A 16,440-nucleotide genomic window follows, 5' to 3' on the forward strand; every position below is an offset into this window, starting at 1 on the left:
CCACAGATATATTTACATGAGAAAATATTTCTAGAGTATGACAACTTGTTATATATACAACTAGATGCACATGGTTCTTCAGAGTCTCATAACCAAGGTGCCAAAAACAGGTCTCCAAAACTCGTGCTACGATTGCGTATGATGACCACGAGTGGCGCTGCTAACGTGGTTATTAATTCAGCATGAAAGCTATAGTTTAGCACCACTAGATGGAAGCAGTTACTTACGGAATATGAAGTCTGTGGGTTTACAATAATAGAAAATTATGAATAAGGTAATAGAGAAAGAAAGAAAGAAAGAACGTTATCACGTGCTTTTATTTGCTTATCCTCTGGTGCTGCTCCTGTGGAGGTCAAAAAGTGTACCAATGTTTTAAAGTGTGTTTAAAGTTGTATTGTGAAAAGTAAAAGCATGATGCTAATATACTTTTTATATATTTAAGGATAGTAAAATATTTGTTTGTATATTTGCAATGTACTATTGAAAAAGGGAATATATTTAAAATACAATAAAGTTTGAAATATTAATCAATGTAGAATTTTATTTCAAAACCAATAAAATTTCACAAGGGTTGATATCTCAAAAATTAGATTTTGTTTGGGCGCAGTACCAAACGTTTCCACTAGCTATATGAAATTCGCTTCCCATTCGTTTCCAATGTGTGACTGCTTTTTTTTTAGGACTATTTACCCTTTTCGAATCGTAATTCGTGTCCATTATTATTATTGTTTTATTTTAATTTAGTTTTTTGTTTACTTTTCAAGTGCCAAAACCTTTAACAAGTTTCGTAAAAAATTAAAAAATTCTTTACCAAAAAAAAGTTAAAATTGTCAGTCAAAAATGACCGAACAGTACCAGAGGGTTATGGAAATGACGCTGTTGCTAAGTGAGTGCTGATGGGACCGGAGAGAGAAGAGGGCACTAAATCCCTCCACCCCATTCTACACCAGTTGCCTAGGTTACACCTCCAGCTGCCACCTGAACCGAAGCATCTCACCATCCGCCTCGCGAAAAACAATACCTCACACGTCAACAACACCTATTGAAAACTCAACAAAAGGGATCTCACGAAACAAAAATCTACTCGGAAGAGAGAGTCAGAGCATATTAAGACACGCGCACGCACGCACACACGCACACGCGCGCAAACACACAGACCCTCCTCATTGTGAGAGAGGCGGGTTCATATGGAGGGCCGCTTTTCGGCTCTGCAGCGACTGCAGCGTCTCCCGCTGCCTGTTCTTCCTCCGCGCGCGTCTCCGCGAGCGCTGTGATGTGAATATTAATGATGCTGCGCGAATCTCCGCGCTCATTTCCATCGCTTTCACCCATCTGAGAGGTAAGAGCGCATCCGTATTTTTCCGTAGACGGCGCGGTTTACATTATTATTATTCAGTGTCCATTTCATCCTGTGAAAGCGCGTGTCGTGTTTTTGAGGATGCTGAGACGCTCGCTCGACGCAGTGTTGATATCAATGAAGAGGCGAAGCGAGTCAATGAGCGAGTCAGCGAGGCGTTTCAGTATGGTGCATGCACTCCTGTTTATACGGGCTGTTTCGTTTAAAAAAACTAGCTCGCCTTTGGGGTGTGTCATTCATGCTATCATAATTAATCTAAACATTCGGTTGTCTTTGTTTGGTGAACACAATGACTGGTAGGAAACTGAAGTAAATGGTCTTCATGTTTATGATGATGAAAAACAGATCCATTTTATCAGTATGTTTTAGATAGTGGATAATTTTAAGCCCATTTGGTGGGTTTTTTGGAAGATGGGGAGGATCCTTAAATGGCATTCAACAAGTGTAGACGATCTCATCCCTTCTGCTGTGCGACTGATGTTCTCCAGATTCTATCCTGTGTGTATATATACTGTATATATATATATATATATATATATATATATATATATATATATATAACTGATGAGTGTATGGAGATATGGGGACTATGTGGGGACTATATGCAGTCAGACTATTATTTTTTTTAGTTTTTTTAGTTTTTTGGAGTCTTTGTTTGAATAATTCAGACTTTGGATCAATATAATGACTGTTTGTGCAGGAATTAGTTTTAAAAAGGGATGTTTGCTTTTAGTCAATGCAGTAAGCCAGTGAGACTTAGGCTATATTTCATGGGGAGGGAGACTGGTCTAAATAATCCCCTGCCCGTGATTTCAGACTCTTACGTTTTCACTCGCTCTTTCTCACAAACGGTTTGTGGCTTCATCTCACGTCTTTGTCGTTCATCTCTGAAATGTATACAACCAGTTAATCACATCAGCTATGCGTTTCAGAAATTGAGAGTGAGACGGAGAGGTGGGTTCTTTGAAAACCATGACAGCTTTCATTCATGGAAATCCAAAGGTGCAGTACAATAATGGGCCCCGTCTGCAGAACAAAAACACACCGATTTAACTCATCCAGCATAAAGCGTAATCCTCTCATACGAGGAAGCACAATGATACACCGGCCCTATAGTGTAGGGCTGCTATTAAGCAGGTAATCTCTCTCTCTCTCTCTCTCTCTCTCTCTCTCTCTCTCTCTCTCATGCTGTTTTCTTTTATTAAAACTATTAGCAAAACAAATCAGTATTACCATTAGCTAGGCTAATTCTTTGCTGAGGAGAATTAAAAAATGTTTATTTTATGGAAATAGACTTCTAATGTATCCAAAATGAAAATAAATAAGGCCATGCTAAATTGCCCACAGTTATTACCCTCCATTGTTGTTGTTAAAAGGATTGCTGACATATTAACTTTGATTTAGTTCAGAATAGTGTGTAGGATGTAAAGTCTGCCTCATTGTACAATGCGGAGAATGTGCAATATGTCTATGTTTAGTTTATGCTGTTTATATGTGTTTGTATGTGTATATTGGCTAGGGTTGGCTATAGATTATGGCTTTAAAAAGCCCTATATAATGAGTTTGCATCTCATTAGAACTGTGGAAAGAGAAATGGATTTCATATTAGTTTCGAACACAATAGGCAGGAAATGTCTATGCCAGATGGGAACTGTGTTTCTCCTTTTATTCCACTATGGATTTTGTCTGCTGCATGATCCATTTGCGTGTCTGTATGCGTGGGTGTCAGAGTGTGTGTACCTTTGTGTGTCTGTGTGTGGAGGGGGGTGTTGATTGTGCTTCTATATAAACCGTTTGCTGCTGAGTGTATTTGTTTCCATGGTTACCCCCATGCCAATGTAGATCACGTCATCACCAGACCAGACCTCTGCAGCTATTGTTTACTGATCGTAGAGAAGACTGAGTGTGTGTTCGGGTTTTAGATATGTCCCCCACACACCTCAAGTTCTTCATTGTTTTTAAGTCCTTTTGTCTAGCCTGTCGCCTGCACTGTGTTTGATTTCTGGACGTCTTGCTTGGATTAAACATGTCTCCTGCTATATTTTGACCACCTGTCATTTTTCTGTGATAGACACACATGGAGGGCTATTTATTCGATACTGCTCAGTGACTCCATACTGTTGGTTGACTTGGCACGCAGTGTCTTCTGCTTGTATCGCCATCTGTAGCGCCCTGTACAGCGCTGCATGAGTAAGAATGATCATCTATTGCTATATAAATACTGCTATTTAAATTGAGAAATCTTAATTCAGATCCCACTAATATCTATTTCTCATTTTGCTTCTCACTACTCCTAGTTTGTTTTAGGTCCTGAGAGAGGCGTTTGTCACTGTCATGTGAGCCTAACTTTGCTTTTTTTATACAGTAAGTGCTCTATTGTTTCTTTATGAAGTGTGTCTGTTCTTTCTCTAAGAGTGAAGGATATGTTTCATTATGTTTTGGTTTACGAAAGCCAATGTGTGAGTCTTTTAACACTAGCATGCAATTTTTTTTGTCAAGTGAAATTAGGTTTTAAGAAAAATGTAAAAAATATATAAATGGCTCTCTCAAGCCAACACATTAATAAGATATAATTTCAATAATAAGTTCATTATTGATATGTGCTATGCAGTTCAGTGAGAAAGGAATTGAGTTTGCAAAGTTTTACATTTGTGAAAATGAAAAGATTTTAACAGAAGTTATTAGTCTTAACAGAAATTAAGCTGAGTCAATAATAAGTTTTAAGAGTTTGACCTTAGAGTTGAATTCAATATTAGTTAAATATATGTGTATATACACTACCGTTCAAAAGTTTAGGATCAGTAAGTTAATAGTTTTATTCTGCAAGGAAGGATGCACTACATTGCTCATAGGTGTCAGTAAAGACATGTATAACAATATAAAATGTTTCTATTTTAAATAAATGCTGTTCTTTTGAACTTACCATTCATCAAAGAATCATGAATTTTTTTATCACTGTTTCCACAAAAATAATAACCAGCTGTTTTTACCATTGATAATAGAGATAATCAGAGATAATACTCAAAATCCTTTACATATTACATAGAGATAATACTCAAAATCCTTACTTGTCACACAATTTCTGAAACCTGACACTCAAACACCATAACCACACACCAAATCTGCAAACCATACACCAATTCTTGGCCTTCGACTTATCAGTAACTTGATCAGTAACTTGATTTCCATTTTCAAACACAACCTATCAAAGTGCCACACTAATTCATCAGTGCCTAACACACACTCCCCACATGTGGAAACACTCATTGCTTTACTTAACACCAACCAATCATGGCTTTAGAATAGGCCTATAAATAGGCCAATGGTCAAGTTATAAGTTTTTCGGACTGTGTAATACTGTATTCACAACCACAAACGCTTACTGTACAAATAAATAGTTTGGTTTCAATCTTGCTTTCGTGTTTACCGTGAATTTTTCAACATCTCTCTGCCAATTACTTTCAATCTTGTACAGAAATGTACATAGAAGCTCACGAAAGAAGAGCTTTAGATTTTGATATGATATATCCAAAATATAATATTATGGCAAAGGTGTTTGTGATATTTTGCTAGAGATGTGATTCATTTTGTGTGTGCAATTTTTGGATTTGTGTGAAGTTTTGAAAAAAAGAGGCAAAGTTTTGAAAATGTGTGTAAGCAGTTGAAAAAAACTGAAATATGTTTCCTGAGCACCACATCATCATATTAGAATGATTTCTAAAGGATACTGTGACACTGACGACTGGAGAAATGATGCTGAAAATGTAGCTTTACCATCACAGGAATAAATGACATTTTAAATTAGATTAAAGTAGAAAACTAATTTTAATAAAATTGAAAACTATAAATAATAATACAAAAAATTATATTGCAATTGAAAATTGTAATAATATTTCATGGTATTAATGTTTATTGTATTTTTAATCAAATAAACACAGTCTTGTTGAGCATAAGAGACTTCTTTCAAAAACATTTAAAAAATTGTACCAACCCCAAACTTTTGAATGGTCGGAAATGCATGCTGTGTAGTTATCATTGACAAATGACACAGATATTGTCAAATCGTTCAAAGACAAAAACATATTACTAAATAGTTAGTTTATGGCCCATTTAATCCTTGGTTTCATTCAGATACCTGCCTCTCTCCATCTCTCCCTGTCGGACAGTTTCTGGCTGGGAATTGAATGCTGATTTAGCAAGTGGCTTGAGATGATTATGCTTAGGTTTGATGAAAGACAATCTGGGAAGGGTGTGTACTTGTGTGTATATGCACACATGTGTGTGTTTCCTTCAACACAGCGATCTCTGCTCTTTATAGCTCATTCTCATAATTCAAGAGCATCCAGCTGCTGCATGAATAGAGTACAGGGATAAATAAATGAATAATATTCATCACAGAGGAGAGGTAAAAGAAAGGGGGAAGTAAAGATAGATAAAGGTAAAATGGATAGAAGGAGACCATAGAAGGTGAGGGTCAGAGGTATGAAGAGAGAGAGGGGTAAACATTAAATAAAGATAAAAGAGGAAAATAATAGAGAATAGGGAAAAGAAGAAAAGAGGGGAGAAATGCGAGAAGAGAAGTAATGAGATGATGGGCATAGGGAGATAAAGGAGTGAAAGAAAGGAGGATGGGTGTATTTGTTGCTGAAGTGACTGTTTTTCTTGTAAATCCAACGTGTGTGTGTGTGTGTGTGTGTGTGTGTGTGTGTGTGTGTGTGTGTGTGTGTGTGTGTGTGTGTGTGTGTGTGTGTGTGTGTGTGTGTGTGTGTGTGTGTGTGTGTGTGTGGAGCTGGAGTATTGATCAGAGTGATCCACTCCAGCCCTGAGTGTTGACTCTGCGGTAAAGGTGACACAGTATGCTCGGTCTGACTTTTGCTTGTGTGTGTGTGTGTGTATATTATATATATATATGGCTGTGATTAATATGTGATTATTTGCTATTTCAACTGCAAAATTACCTAGCATTTTACACATTATTTGACAAGTTAAGCAATTTTAAATTAGAATCCAATACAATATTCATGCAAAGCAGTTTGAGTGACAACTGGAATACATTGGTGGCTAGGTTCCATTTTTTATTTATTTATGGATCATGGATTTAACAAAATGATAGGACTTGTTTATGTTTATGTATAAGTCGAAATGTCAACTCTGTCAGCGATATTGTACACCTTTAATGTTTTTGAAAACTGATAGTCACTATCAGTGCACAGTAAGTGTTTAAATATTAAACACAGTGTGTCATAAGCATTTCTGCTGTGAAAAAAGGAAGAAAAAAGTGATACAAATTTTATCAGCAGTAACTCTCACATGATGTGGGAATATTTCAGTTTAAATAAGCGGAATTGAACATGCTTTGAAACTTGACGATATGATTCCTTATATGGTCAATGGTTCTCATTTAATGAATAAAAAATAAAGCAGTAGACTAACAGTAATCACACTCAAAAATTTGATGGTCAATGTAATGTAATTAGAAATGACTCACTGCATCTCAAACCTTAAATATTTATCATTATGGATCTTGTGACAAGATTGCTACTGTGCTTTTCACACTGTAAATGGCATGGCATCCCATGTTAGCGTTATGTCCGCAGCACTGTCTCGTTTGCATAGTCCGCCTCTAAATGTGTTATTCCTCCCACAGCAATGAAAGGTATTATGAGACTGAACTGCAGAAGATGTAGTGTACTACTCTCTGATTACATTCAGCTGCATTCTTGCTCCTGTTTGCTCTAAATTAGATTCTGTTTATTCTATTTATTTATTCTGTTCTGCCTCTAGTAAATATGTTTTTCTCTGTGTCCGTTTTAGTTGTTTAAAGACAGGACGTTTCGAGAGCAGCATGGCAGAAGCCCCTGTTGGAGAGGACGCACCCAAAGAACAGGAGAGTGACACCTCACTTACTCACGATCCCCTGCCAGGGGTCGGTGGAGCTCTGTGGGAAAGGATATTGAAAGCTAGTGTTACAGCTGGAGCTTTCCTACTGTTGTACACACTGTCTCAACTCACAGTGAGTTCATGCACATTCTCTCAAATAATGAAAAAATGAATCCTTTATACGTACATAACACACTTTATGCTGTATGCACACCATTGACTGTCTATTGATTTTTAAGCGCTGTATGTATGAGAATATTTCATTTATTCCCATGTTCTGGCTTTGTCTAAAAGTGGCAAATTTGGCTTTAGCTAAAATTAAACAGTTAATAATAATGTTGTGTAGCTGAATAATTTAGACTTTTTGCAACCAGGAGTGTTTTCAATTTATAATGAAGGCTTTTGTCATGTAAAATATAACATGACAAAATGGCTATAAAACAGTTTTTGTGGTGTGCCTGTCTATATGTGTGCTTGAATATCCTTCTGTTTGAGTGTGTTTGTGCATAAGTATAGAAAGACAGACTGTTCCAGGGTCTGCTGTGATCGACCCTGTAGTCAATAACTGCACCACATGCCTTCCTGTCTGACAAACCAGCAAACAGCTGTGTAAGATGTATATATATCGACTACCATTCAAAAGTTTGGGGTCACTTTTTGAAAAAAAAGAAAATAATACTTTTATTCAGCAAGGATGCATTTAATTAATCACAAGTGACAGTAACAACGTGTATAATGTTACAAAATATAAAGCAGCACAACTGTTTTCAATATTGACATCAGCATATTAGCAGGCAAATCAGTATATTGGAATGATTTCTGAAGGATCATGTGACACTGGAGACTGGAGTAATTATGCTGAAAATTCAGCTTTGCATCACAGGGATAAATTACATCACAGGGATAAATTACATTCTAAAATATATTCAAATAGAAAATGGTTATTTTAAAATGTAATAATAATATTTCACAATATTACTTTAGCCTTGGTGAGCATAAGAGACTTCTTTCAAAACATTTCAAACATCTTGCAGACCCCAAACTTTTAAACGGTATTATTTAAAAAACAATTTTTTTTTAAAATAAATTTATTTTATTAATTTGACATTAAACTTATGTCAAACGCAAATGACAGTTTCAGACAAGAATTTTTGTGATTCAAATAAAACATCTCATATCTTTCTTTGCCATTCATAGTTATGTAGACTAGGTCACTTTTACCATTTGAAGGGTTTGTGTGTGTGCATGTGTAAAAATAAATGTGTTTTGATGATGTGTTCAGGGTTTGTGGGTCCTTTACATGCTGAATGGATACAGGGCTTTTCCAGCGGCACATAAAGTTTTGGATCTCCTTCAGTACCTTCTCTCCACCAGTGATGCCTATGATCAACAGGTGACCTATCTAGAACTGAAATGACTGAATAAAAAACTGATTAATGTAAAATAATAATATTTTAAAGGAATTCACTGCCGCATGTCATTCCTTTTTTGAAGTGACAAAATAACAAAAAGACATGAATGCACTTGTCTGCAGATGGAGATATGGAGGGTGGAGAGCGTGTTGCCCCTCATAGCCACACTCTTCTTAGGTGTAGTCATTCTTGGTACTGGAGTGAGTATGTTTTATATGTTTTTGCCTTTTGCTACTCAGAGTTTTAGTTGACAAACCTGTTTATACAAGAACATGTGCTCAGGATAAACTGTGTTGCAGCAGCTGATTTGAACCCTACGTTGTTTAGCATCCACTCATTCCTTTGTGTAAAGCTTGAACTTTCCTTTTTTCCCCTTTTGCGTCACAACAGACACTGTTCTGCATTAGAACCCTGGTGCCTGGCAACCCATCTTGCTTCCCTGATGACCGTCGTCAGTCCATGAGCAGGCAGCCCTCCTTTACATATTCAGAATGGACAGATGCTAAACAGGAGTATTTCTACGAGCTGGATGCTGTTCCGGAGACGCCTGTGTTCGACTGCTTTATGGACATGAAGACCGAAGCTGACCCTGCCACTCTCACTGTCAAACCTGTTGGCTTACAGGAAAGGTAATAAAGCGGGCTATTTCTCTGGATGCTTCACATTTAATGTATTGTACGTCTCATAAATAATTTTTTGTCGTTTGCTGTTAGAATATTCTATGATGGCTTTGTTAGTTAAGTGTTTAATGTGACAGTGTGCTAAATATTTAAATGAGGAAAGAATAATAAATGCAGAAGTGCTGAGGATGGAAAGGCTAACCACTTGTGTCATAATTAAACATTAATAAGCAATTGTTCAATATTTAAAAGCCAACTTTAAATAAATATTTGAACAACAGATGAATTCCCACTTCATTTATGCAGAATTATATATCCTAAAGTGCATAAAACAAACTCTTATAAAAAGAAAAGTAGTCAAAATAGTTTTAACTTTTGACTTAAACACTTGAAAAACTGAAAAATCTGAAATCAGTTCGCATCGTACGAACTATGTTGTGATTTTCAGGAGAGGTTCTAACGTGTCGCTGACGTTGGACATGTGCACCCCTGGTACTACAGAGCCCTATGGAGCGCTGCTGTCCCCTAAAGAGCAGGGGACACAGGAATACCTGCAGAACGCATCCAACCTGCTCACCCCCGAGCAGCTGCACAAGCGCGCACTGGACGACGCTGTACTGCAGGCGGAGTTCTACGTGAGTATCATGACAGTAACAAGCATATACACAACAAAACAGTGATCGTAACGTGACGTCACTGCTCATCTTGGGATTCTGCTGGAAACAGGAGACACCCATGAACTTCGTGGACCCAAAAGAATATAATTTCCCCGGCGTGGTGAGGAAGAATCGCTACAAAACCATTCTACCAAGTGCGTATAATACTCTGTACACAGTTATATGTGGAAACGTCTAATGAGGTTTGTTCTTGATATTGGCATACCTTTGTATTTGTAAGGTCTTATCTCTAAATTGCAGACACACATAGCAGAGTTTGCCTAAAAGCAAACGTGGAAGGGGATTTTCTCAGCACCTACATCAATGCTAATTATTTGAAGGTGAGTCTGTGTTAGCATCAAATTGTAAATATTACTTTGCTGGTTGATATAGTATTTAAGTTGTTTTAATAAAGTTTGTAGTGTAACGTTCAATTTTTTAAGGTTGCTAATCATTTCGCATTTTTGTGAGGGCTCTAAATATTGCTTAATTCTTGCAACATTTCTGTAACATTCTGTCATTTGTCCTCAAATTTCAGCTAATAAATGTATGAGCCCTAAATTATATTTAAGAAAAGACAATTATGAGTTTTGTGTGTTTTTTCTCAAAATAGCCAGTTTTTCTTAAAAATCTTTGTTTTTATCGTATGCTTTTTAGGGCTACGGTGGGAAAGAAAAGGCTTACATCGCCACACAGGGTCCCACTGTAAACACAGTGGGGGATTTCTGGAGGATGGTTTGGCAGGAGCACTGTCCCATTATCGTAATGATCACCAATATTGAAGAAATAAATGAGGTCTGGCTATATCCACACATATACCATATGCACACTATTCTCACATGATTGGAATGAATCAGTCTTTCATGCGAGTGATTAAAAATCCTATATTATTCAGATGGATTTCCTCTTTAATTATCAGGTTTTTGTAAACTTGAATCAACACTAAATTGCTCTTCTTGTCCAACCTCTGGTGCTGTCAATATTTAATGCTGAGCAAAAACTCGGGATGAAACCACATTCCTAAATTTTCACTTTGTAAATTTGTAGCTTAAGCCATTTTCCAGTATTCAAAAAGTTAATAAAGGCACCTGTTTCAGGTGATGTTGACTCTTTACTTGCCTAGAAATATTTCAGTGAATTAGGTGAATTTCAAGTAAGTCATGAATCGTGAATGGATTTTTGTCTCAATGGGTTAAAATGAGCTGTGCTGTATTTCAATATGAATTAAATAAACCTATTTGTCTGTGTGACCCACAGAAATGCGCAGAATACTGGCCAGAGGACAGTGTCGTCTGTGAGGGTATCGAGATCACTGTCAAACAGGTCATCCAGGCAGATGACTACAGTCTAAGGATTTTCACTGTGAAGGTCTGTTTGGTGTTTGAGTGTGTTTTGGTTAAAATAACTGACTTGCATTTATATTAATTTATAAGTGAACTAATGATTGATGGACTTTTAATGTATTAAAAGGATAGTTCACCCAAAAATGAAAATTCTGACAGTATTTACTCACCCTCATGTTGTTCCAACCCCGTAAGACCTTCGTTCTTCTTCGGAACACGAATTTAGCTATTTTGGATGAAATCTGAGAGCTGGATCACTCCTCCGTACTAGTCCTTAGGCTTCTTCAGGGAATGAAAATTGCCAGCCCCGAAAAGTCCTTAAAGACATCGTTAAAATAGTCCAAGTGACTTTTTTAAGAATAAGTCATCTAAAAGTCAATTATAAATATAACAAATTTAATGTAACTAATAAAGACTAGTCCCATATTTACTGAAAAGTCTAACCTCCTAAAAGTTTGCATGAAAGTGGAGTAGAAAGATAATAGGGACAGAAGGTGAGAAGTCCAGGTCGAGCGCAATATTTTTCTGCTTCTAGGTGTGTTTTCTACTGTTTCCTCTGGAGGCATTGCTGTCATGGCAACAAATATTCTTAGCAATGCAGTGTTTCACATAATTGAAGGAAATGTATTTAATCACAAAATCTGCATATATGATATCTTAAAGAGATATATCAAAGAATGTGTGTTTGTGTTAGTATATGGGCAAGCTCTTTATTGCATGTGCAGCTTGTAAACGAGCAACACACTCTGTACTGCAGGTAAAGACAGTTCACTTTCTATATATCTAAAAATAAAGGCCAATTCACAACACAATGACAGACGGCAACTGACACTTCGTCGGATCGGTGTTAGCCCTGTCAAAGTCTGTCAGAGCTTGTTTTCACCTATTGAACATGCTGAATAGGAATTATGCTGGGTTCATACTACACGATATCACAATGCATTTGGGCGATTTGGGCACAATGCATTTGACGTGGTGATTCCTTGGCTGCAAGAATCAATCGTTTCATCCCGTATAGTGTGTCATATTAGGCGACAACCGACACAGCATCTGTGATGCTTCACGGCGTCACGACAATAATTTAGGAGTCAAAATTTCATATTCTGACACAGTGACTACCCAGCATTTGAATGTCTGAGAAGTGATCTGCAATAATCTGGTTACTGCCGCCGATGGTCAGCGTCTGTCGGTGCGGTGTGAAATGGCCTTAAGGTGACACTTTTGTTATTGGGCCCTCCCCCAGTACTGACTAAAAGGCTAGAAATGCTTTTGTGTATACATGTGTGTCAATGAACTGCAAATGTGCAATATGAATGTTTGTGTGTGTAGAGTGAGGGTGAGGAGCGCACTCTCAGACAGTACTGGTACACATCCTGGCCAGATCAAAAAACTCCAGACAAGGCCCCGCCTCTCCTGGAGTTGGTTCAGGAAGTGGAGGAAGCGAGGAAACAGGCTCCATCCAACAGGGGCCCTGTCATTGTCCATTGCAGGTAACGCACACAAACACACACATACATATAATAAACATATAATACATATAATATAATATATATATATGTGTGTGTGTGCATATATGATCCATTTGAGCACAATCTATTATCAAACAGTCAAATCTCATAATAAATGCTGCACACTTGGCAAATAAAGCTTATTCTGATTCTGATTCTGAAGCTCAGTTATTTTTTTTGGAGTTGAAGTGAATATGCAATGGGAATTTGCTTGCTTCGGCTAGCACACCGACCAACATGCATGTCCTGAATATGGTTATTCATGGCTCTAGTGGAATTATGCTAGTTAGAAATGGCACAGCTTACATACAATTTTTCTATTTTATTTCATTTGTCTTTTGATTGGTCATCTCTGTGCTCTCCGTGACTGACACATTTTTTTAAACACCATTTTCTCTACTCTCAGTGCAGGGATTGGACGCACTGGTTGTTTCATTGCTACCTCCATCTTGTGCCAGCAGCTAAACAATGAAGGGGTGGTTGACATCCTGAAGACCACTTGCCAGCTACGCTTGGACAGGTAAAATATGGCTGTATGTTCTATTAAACATGAGTGTCAGTTTGAGTACTGAGACAGCAGCAGAATAAATATTGAATCTTTGGCCTCAGTGGTATCCAGGCCACCCTAAAGTCATAGATATGGTGTTATAATAGTCTCTTATTAAGTGCTATAAAAGTGGACTGCTAGATGCTAATCTGTGGATGACGTATATTAACAGTTAGTCTCTTGCTGTTGTTAATGTTGTTGTTGTTGTTGTGTGTTTAGAGGTGGGATGATCCAGACAGCGGAGCAGTATCAGTTTGTTCATCATGTACTCAGTCTGTATGAAAGACAGCTTCGAAAGACCTCAGAAGAGTAAAGCCTCCATGAGCGCACAACCTTCACATCACTCCTCAGAGCAGTTGACCTGTATCCGAACACATGGGGCAGGGACTGACCCTCAGTTCCTCAAGTCTCATGTATTCAAACACAACAGAAGTTTAGGTTGAACCCTCCTTTTAGAAGCAGACCCAATATTACATTTTAGCCCACCTAAATTCAACATCACGAAACCAATCAGTTATTAAAAATACGTTTTTCTTTATTCTTTACCATAACAGTATCACAACAAACATAAAGGGATCATATATATCATAACACAAGTGCTGCCCTCATAAAAACGTTCAGCGGGCCATCAGTGCTCAAATATGACAAAGTTTCTATGCGTGTGTACTTCATACGTGGTGGGATGAACACAATAACAAGCAGACACCAAGGCCTCCATTTTTGATGTGCATTTAGCATTAGGTTTAGGGACCTCTTCAATTTCCGAGCCTACAAATACAGCAATTTTCCTTTTACTGCTAAGACATTTTTACAGGATTTATAACTCAATGTAACTATGAGATTTGTTCTAAAGTGTGCGTGAAGGGGTCTCACATGTTGAAAGATCAACCTCTTGGCAATCTGAAGTGTCTGTGTGTGTGTGTGTGTGTGCGTGCGTGCATGCGTGTGTGTGTGTGTGTGTGTGTGTTGCAGAAACAGAAGGAGAGAGAGAGAGATAATGTTTACTATGTGTTATGATGATTATCAGACTTTAACTCCGGATGTGTGGTTGGTCTCTAGAAGAGGTTAGCCTAATATATTTAATACAAAATGGCCTTAATATGTGTCTTTCTGTTCGTACTGGGGTCCATATGGTTTTTCGTAGATGTTGTCGGGCAGATCTAAACGCAGCGTGGCGTTACAGCCTGTCGTAGTCTCATTCAGTAAGACTGAGAGAGGCTGATCTCCGTACAGAATGATGTACATTTTCCCTCAGCATACCTTTGCCTTCTCGGTTTGCGTGTTGTTGGATGCTATATAATGCGAAATGGTTTAGTTGGACTCTAAAAAGCATTGATGCTGCACCTCAAGGTTTTATGTATCAAAATGCCGAAACACTGTATCCAACTAATGTTAAATTTGTAAATCACAGCTTGTATCAATAGCAGAAATCATGTCAATTAGACATATATAGTTGTGAAGTTTTTTGCTAATTTCTATTTATTTGATTAGCTTGTTTTACTCTGGTTACATTTAACATTGTTTATATGTGGGTCTGCATATCTGATTAGTTAAGATGTATAATCAGTATTTGCCCAAATTGGCAGCTCGTACAGCTTTGCTGAGACTTGCAGTTTGCATGAGCAAGTACATTTTGAACTTCTTTTTAATTATGAGCAAGGAAATGTTTAAATTACAAGCAGACATCTGTGTGTGATTATGTGCAAAAGCTTCTGATACGGCTGAGTCTATCTCTCTGCTGTTGGAATAAGCATCTTCAATCAATGATCTCATGTGATCCAGCTGGAAGTACCAATGCAAGTTCTCCTCTGAATTTCTATAGACAGTACTGCTACCACCCTAATTGTCTCCAGTTGTTCTCGATTCAGTCATATGTAGTTTCATAGTCGATGTTTCCTTCCAGGCAGCTTTGAGCTGAAATTAGGAAGTTTACAGAAGCTTGAAAACACCACTTTGTTACATAGGAGATTGTACTGTTTGTTTTGTTTTTGTTTTTCTTCTGGTTTTTTTTATATATAAGTGTTGTTAGTTCAAAGCCTCATGATGATAGTTTGCAAGAAATGAGAATAACTTTCATTTACATGCTTTAATTGCTGCTGTATAGTCTTTTTATTATTGCATATCTGCTTTCTTGTTTTAGTTGGTTCTAAGTGAATTTTATTATTTGTTTTTAATGAACTGACATATTCGTCATATTTATTGAAAGAGTTTTGTCTCTATGTTTTTGTGCTGTTATTACACTGCCAAAGACTGTAGTGATTGGTCCATACCGCAAAACCTGAACAATCCTAATTCTATATTTACTTTGAAATCCTAAACCAGTTTTAACACCAACATGTGAAATTGTGTATATGTATGAAACCAGAATTTATATATTTTCAACCAGTTTAAAAATGGGAAGAATCTAAATTTCCACAGTAAAACCTGTTCTCTCACTTACTCAGCCTTTCTTTTTTTTTGTTTAAGTTTATCTTCTTTTACATTATTAATTTATGCTGATGAAGTATTTTCTGTCATAGTTTGTTTCCTTTGCAGAGTGATGTTGACACTAAATCTTCATAATAAGATTGTACAATAATTAATTAATTAAAAGTAATTTGGAAATGCGGTGATTTGCAAAAGATTTAATCTTTATTATTTTTAGATTTAAATTTATATTTAGTTTTGGGGATTTTATCATTGATTTTTTATATTTGGGGATTGGAACCTTTTTTTATGTTTTTGAAAGAAGTCTAATGCTCACCGAGGCAGCACTTATTTGATCAAAATTTCAGTAAAAACAGTAATATTGTGAAATAATATTGCAATTTAACAGTTTTTTATTTTAATATTAATATATATATATATATATATATATATATATATATATATATATATATATATATATATATATACAGGTCCTTCTCAAAAAATTAGCATATTGTGATAAAGTTCATTATTTTCCATAAAGTAATGATAAAAAATTAAACTTTCATATATTGTAGTTTCATTGCACACCAACTGAAATATTTCAGGTCTTTTATTGTTTTAATACTGATGATTTTGGCATACAGCTCATGAAAACCCAAAATTCCTATCTCAAAAAATTAGCATATCATGAAAAGGGTCTGTAAACGA

At 36.6% G+C, this 16,440-nt stretch overlaps 1 protein-coding gene across 1 annotated transcript; it reads left to right on the forward strand.

Annotated features, from left to right (window-relative positions):
- Window positions 1-1,258: 1,258 nt before the first annotated feature.
- ptpn5 (protein tyrosine phosphatase non-receptor type 5) lies at window positions 1,259-15,929 on the forward strand. The gene is made up of 13 exons (XM_077229067.1): window positions 1,259-1,339; window positions 7,172-7,370; window positions 8,520-8,630; window positions 8,772-8,849; window positions 9,040-9,278; window positions 9,718-9,904; window positions 9,996-10,080; window positions 10,187-10,266; window positions 10,583-10,720; window positions 11,183-11,293; window positions 12,598-12,758; window positions 13,183-13,296; window positions 13,543-15,929. The coding sequence occupies exons 2-13, from the start codon at window positions 7,203-7,205 to the stop codon at window positions 13,634-13,636; spliced, it is 1,566 nt and encodes a 521-aa protein (XP_077085182.1). The 5' UTR covers window positions 1,259-1,339; window positions 7,172-7,202; the 3' UTR covers window positions 13,637-15,929.
- The last annotated feature ends 511 nt before the right edge of the window (window positions 15,930-16,440 follow it).

Source organism: Siphateles boraxobius, unplaced genomic scaffold (genome assembly GCF_051911475.1).
Source record: "Siphateles boraxobius isolate OS27281-9 unplaced genomic scaffold, OSU_SipBor_1 130, whole genome shotgun sequence".
In the NCBI taxonomy this organism is placed as follows: domain Eukaryota; kingdom Metazoa; phylum Chordata; class Actinopteri; order Cypriniformes; family Leuciscidae; genus Siphateles; species Siphateles boraxobius.

Coding starts and splice junctions, on each gene's coding strand:
- ptpn5 (XM_077229067.1), top strand. CDS start 7,203: ATGGCAGAAGCCCCTGTTGGAGAGGACGCACCCAAAGAACAGGAGAGT. Junction 8,850..9,039: donor TAGTCATTCTTGGTACTGGA/GTGAGTATGTTT, acceptor GCGTCACAACAG/ACACTGTTCTGCATTAGAAC. Junction 10,267..10,582: donor TCAATGCTAATTATTTGAAG/GTGAGTCTGTGT, acceptor TATGCTTTTTAG/GGCTACGGTGGGAAAGAAAA.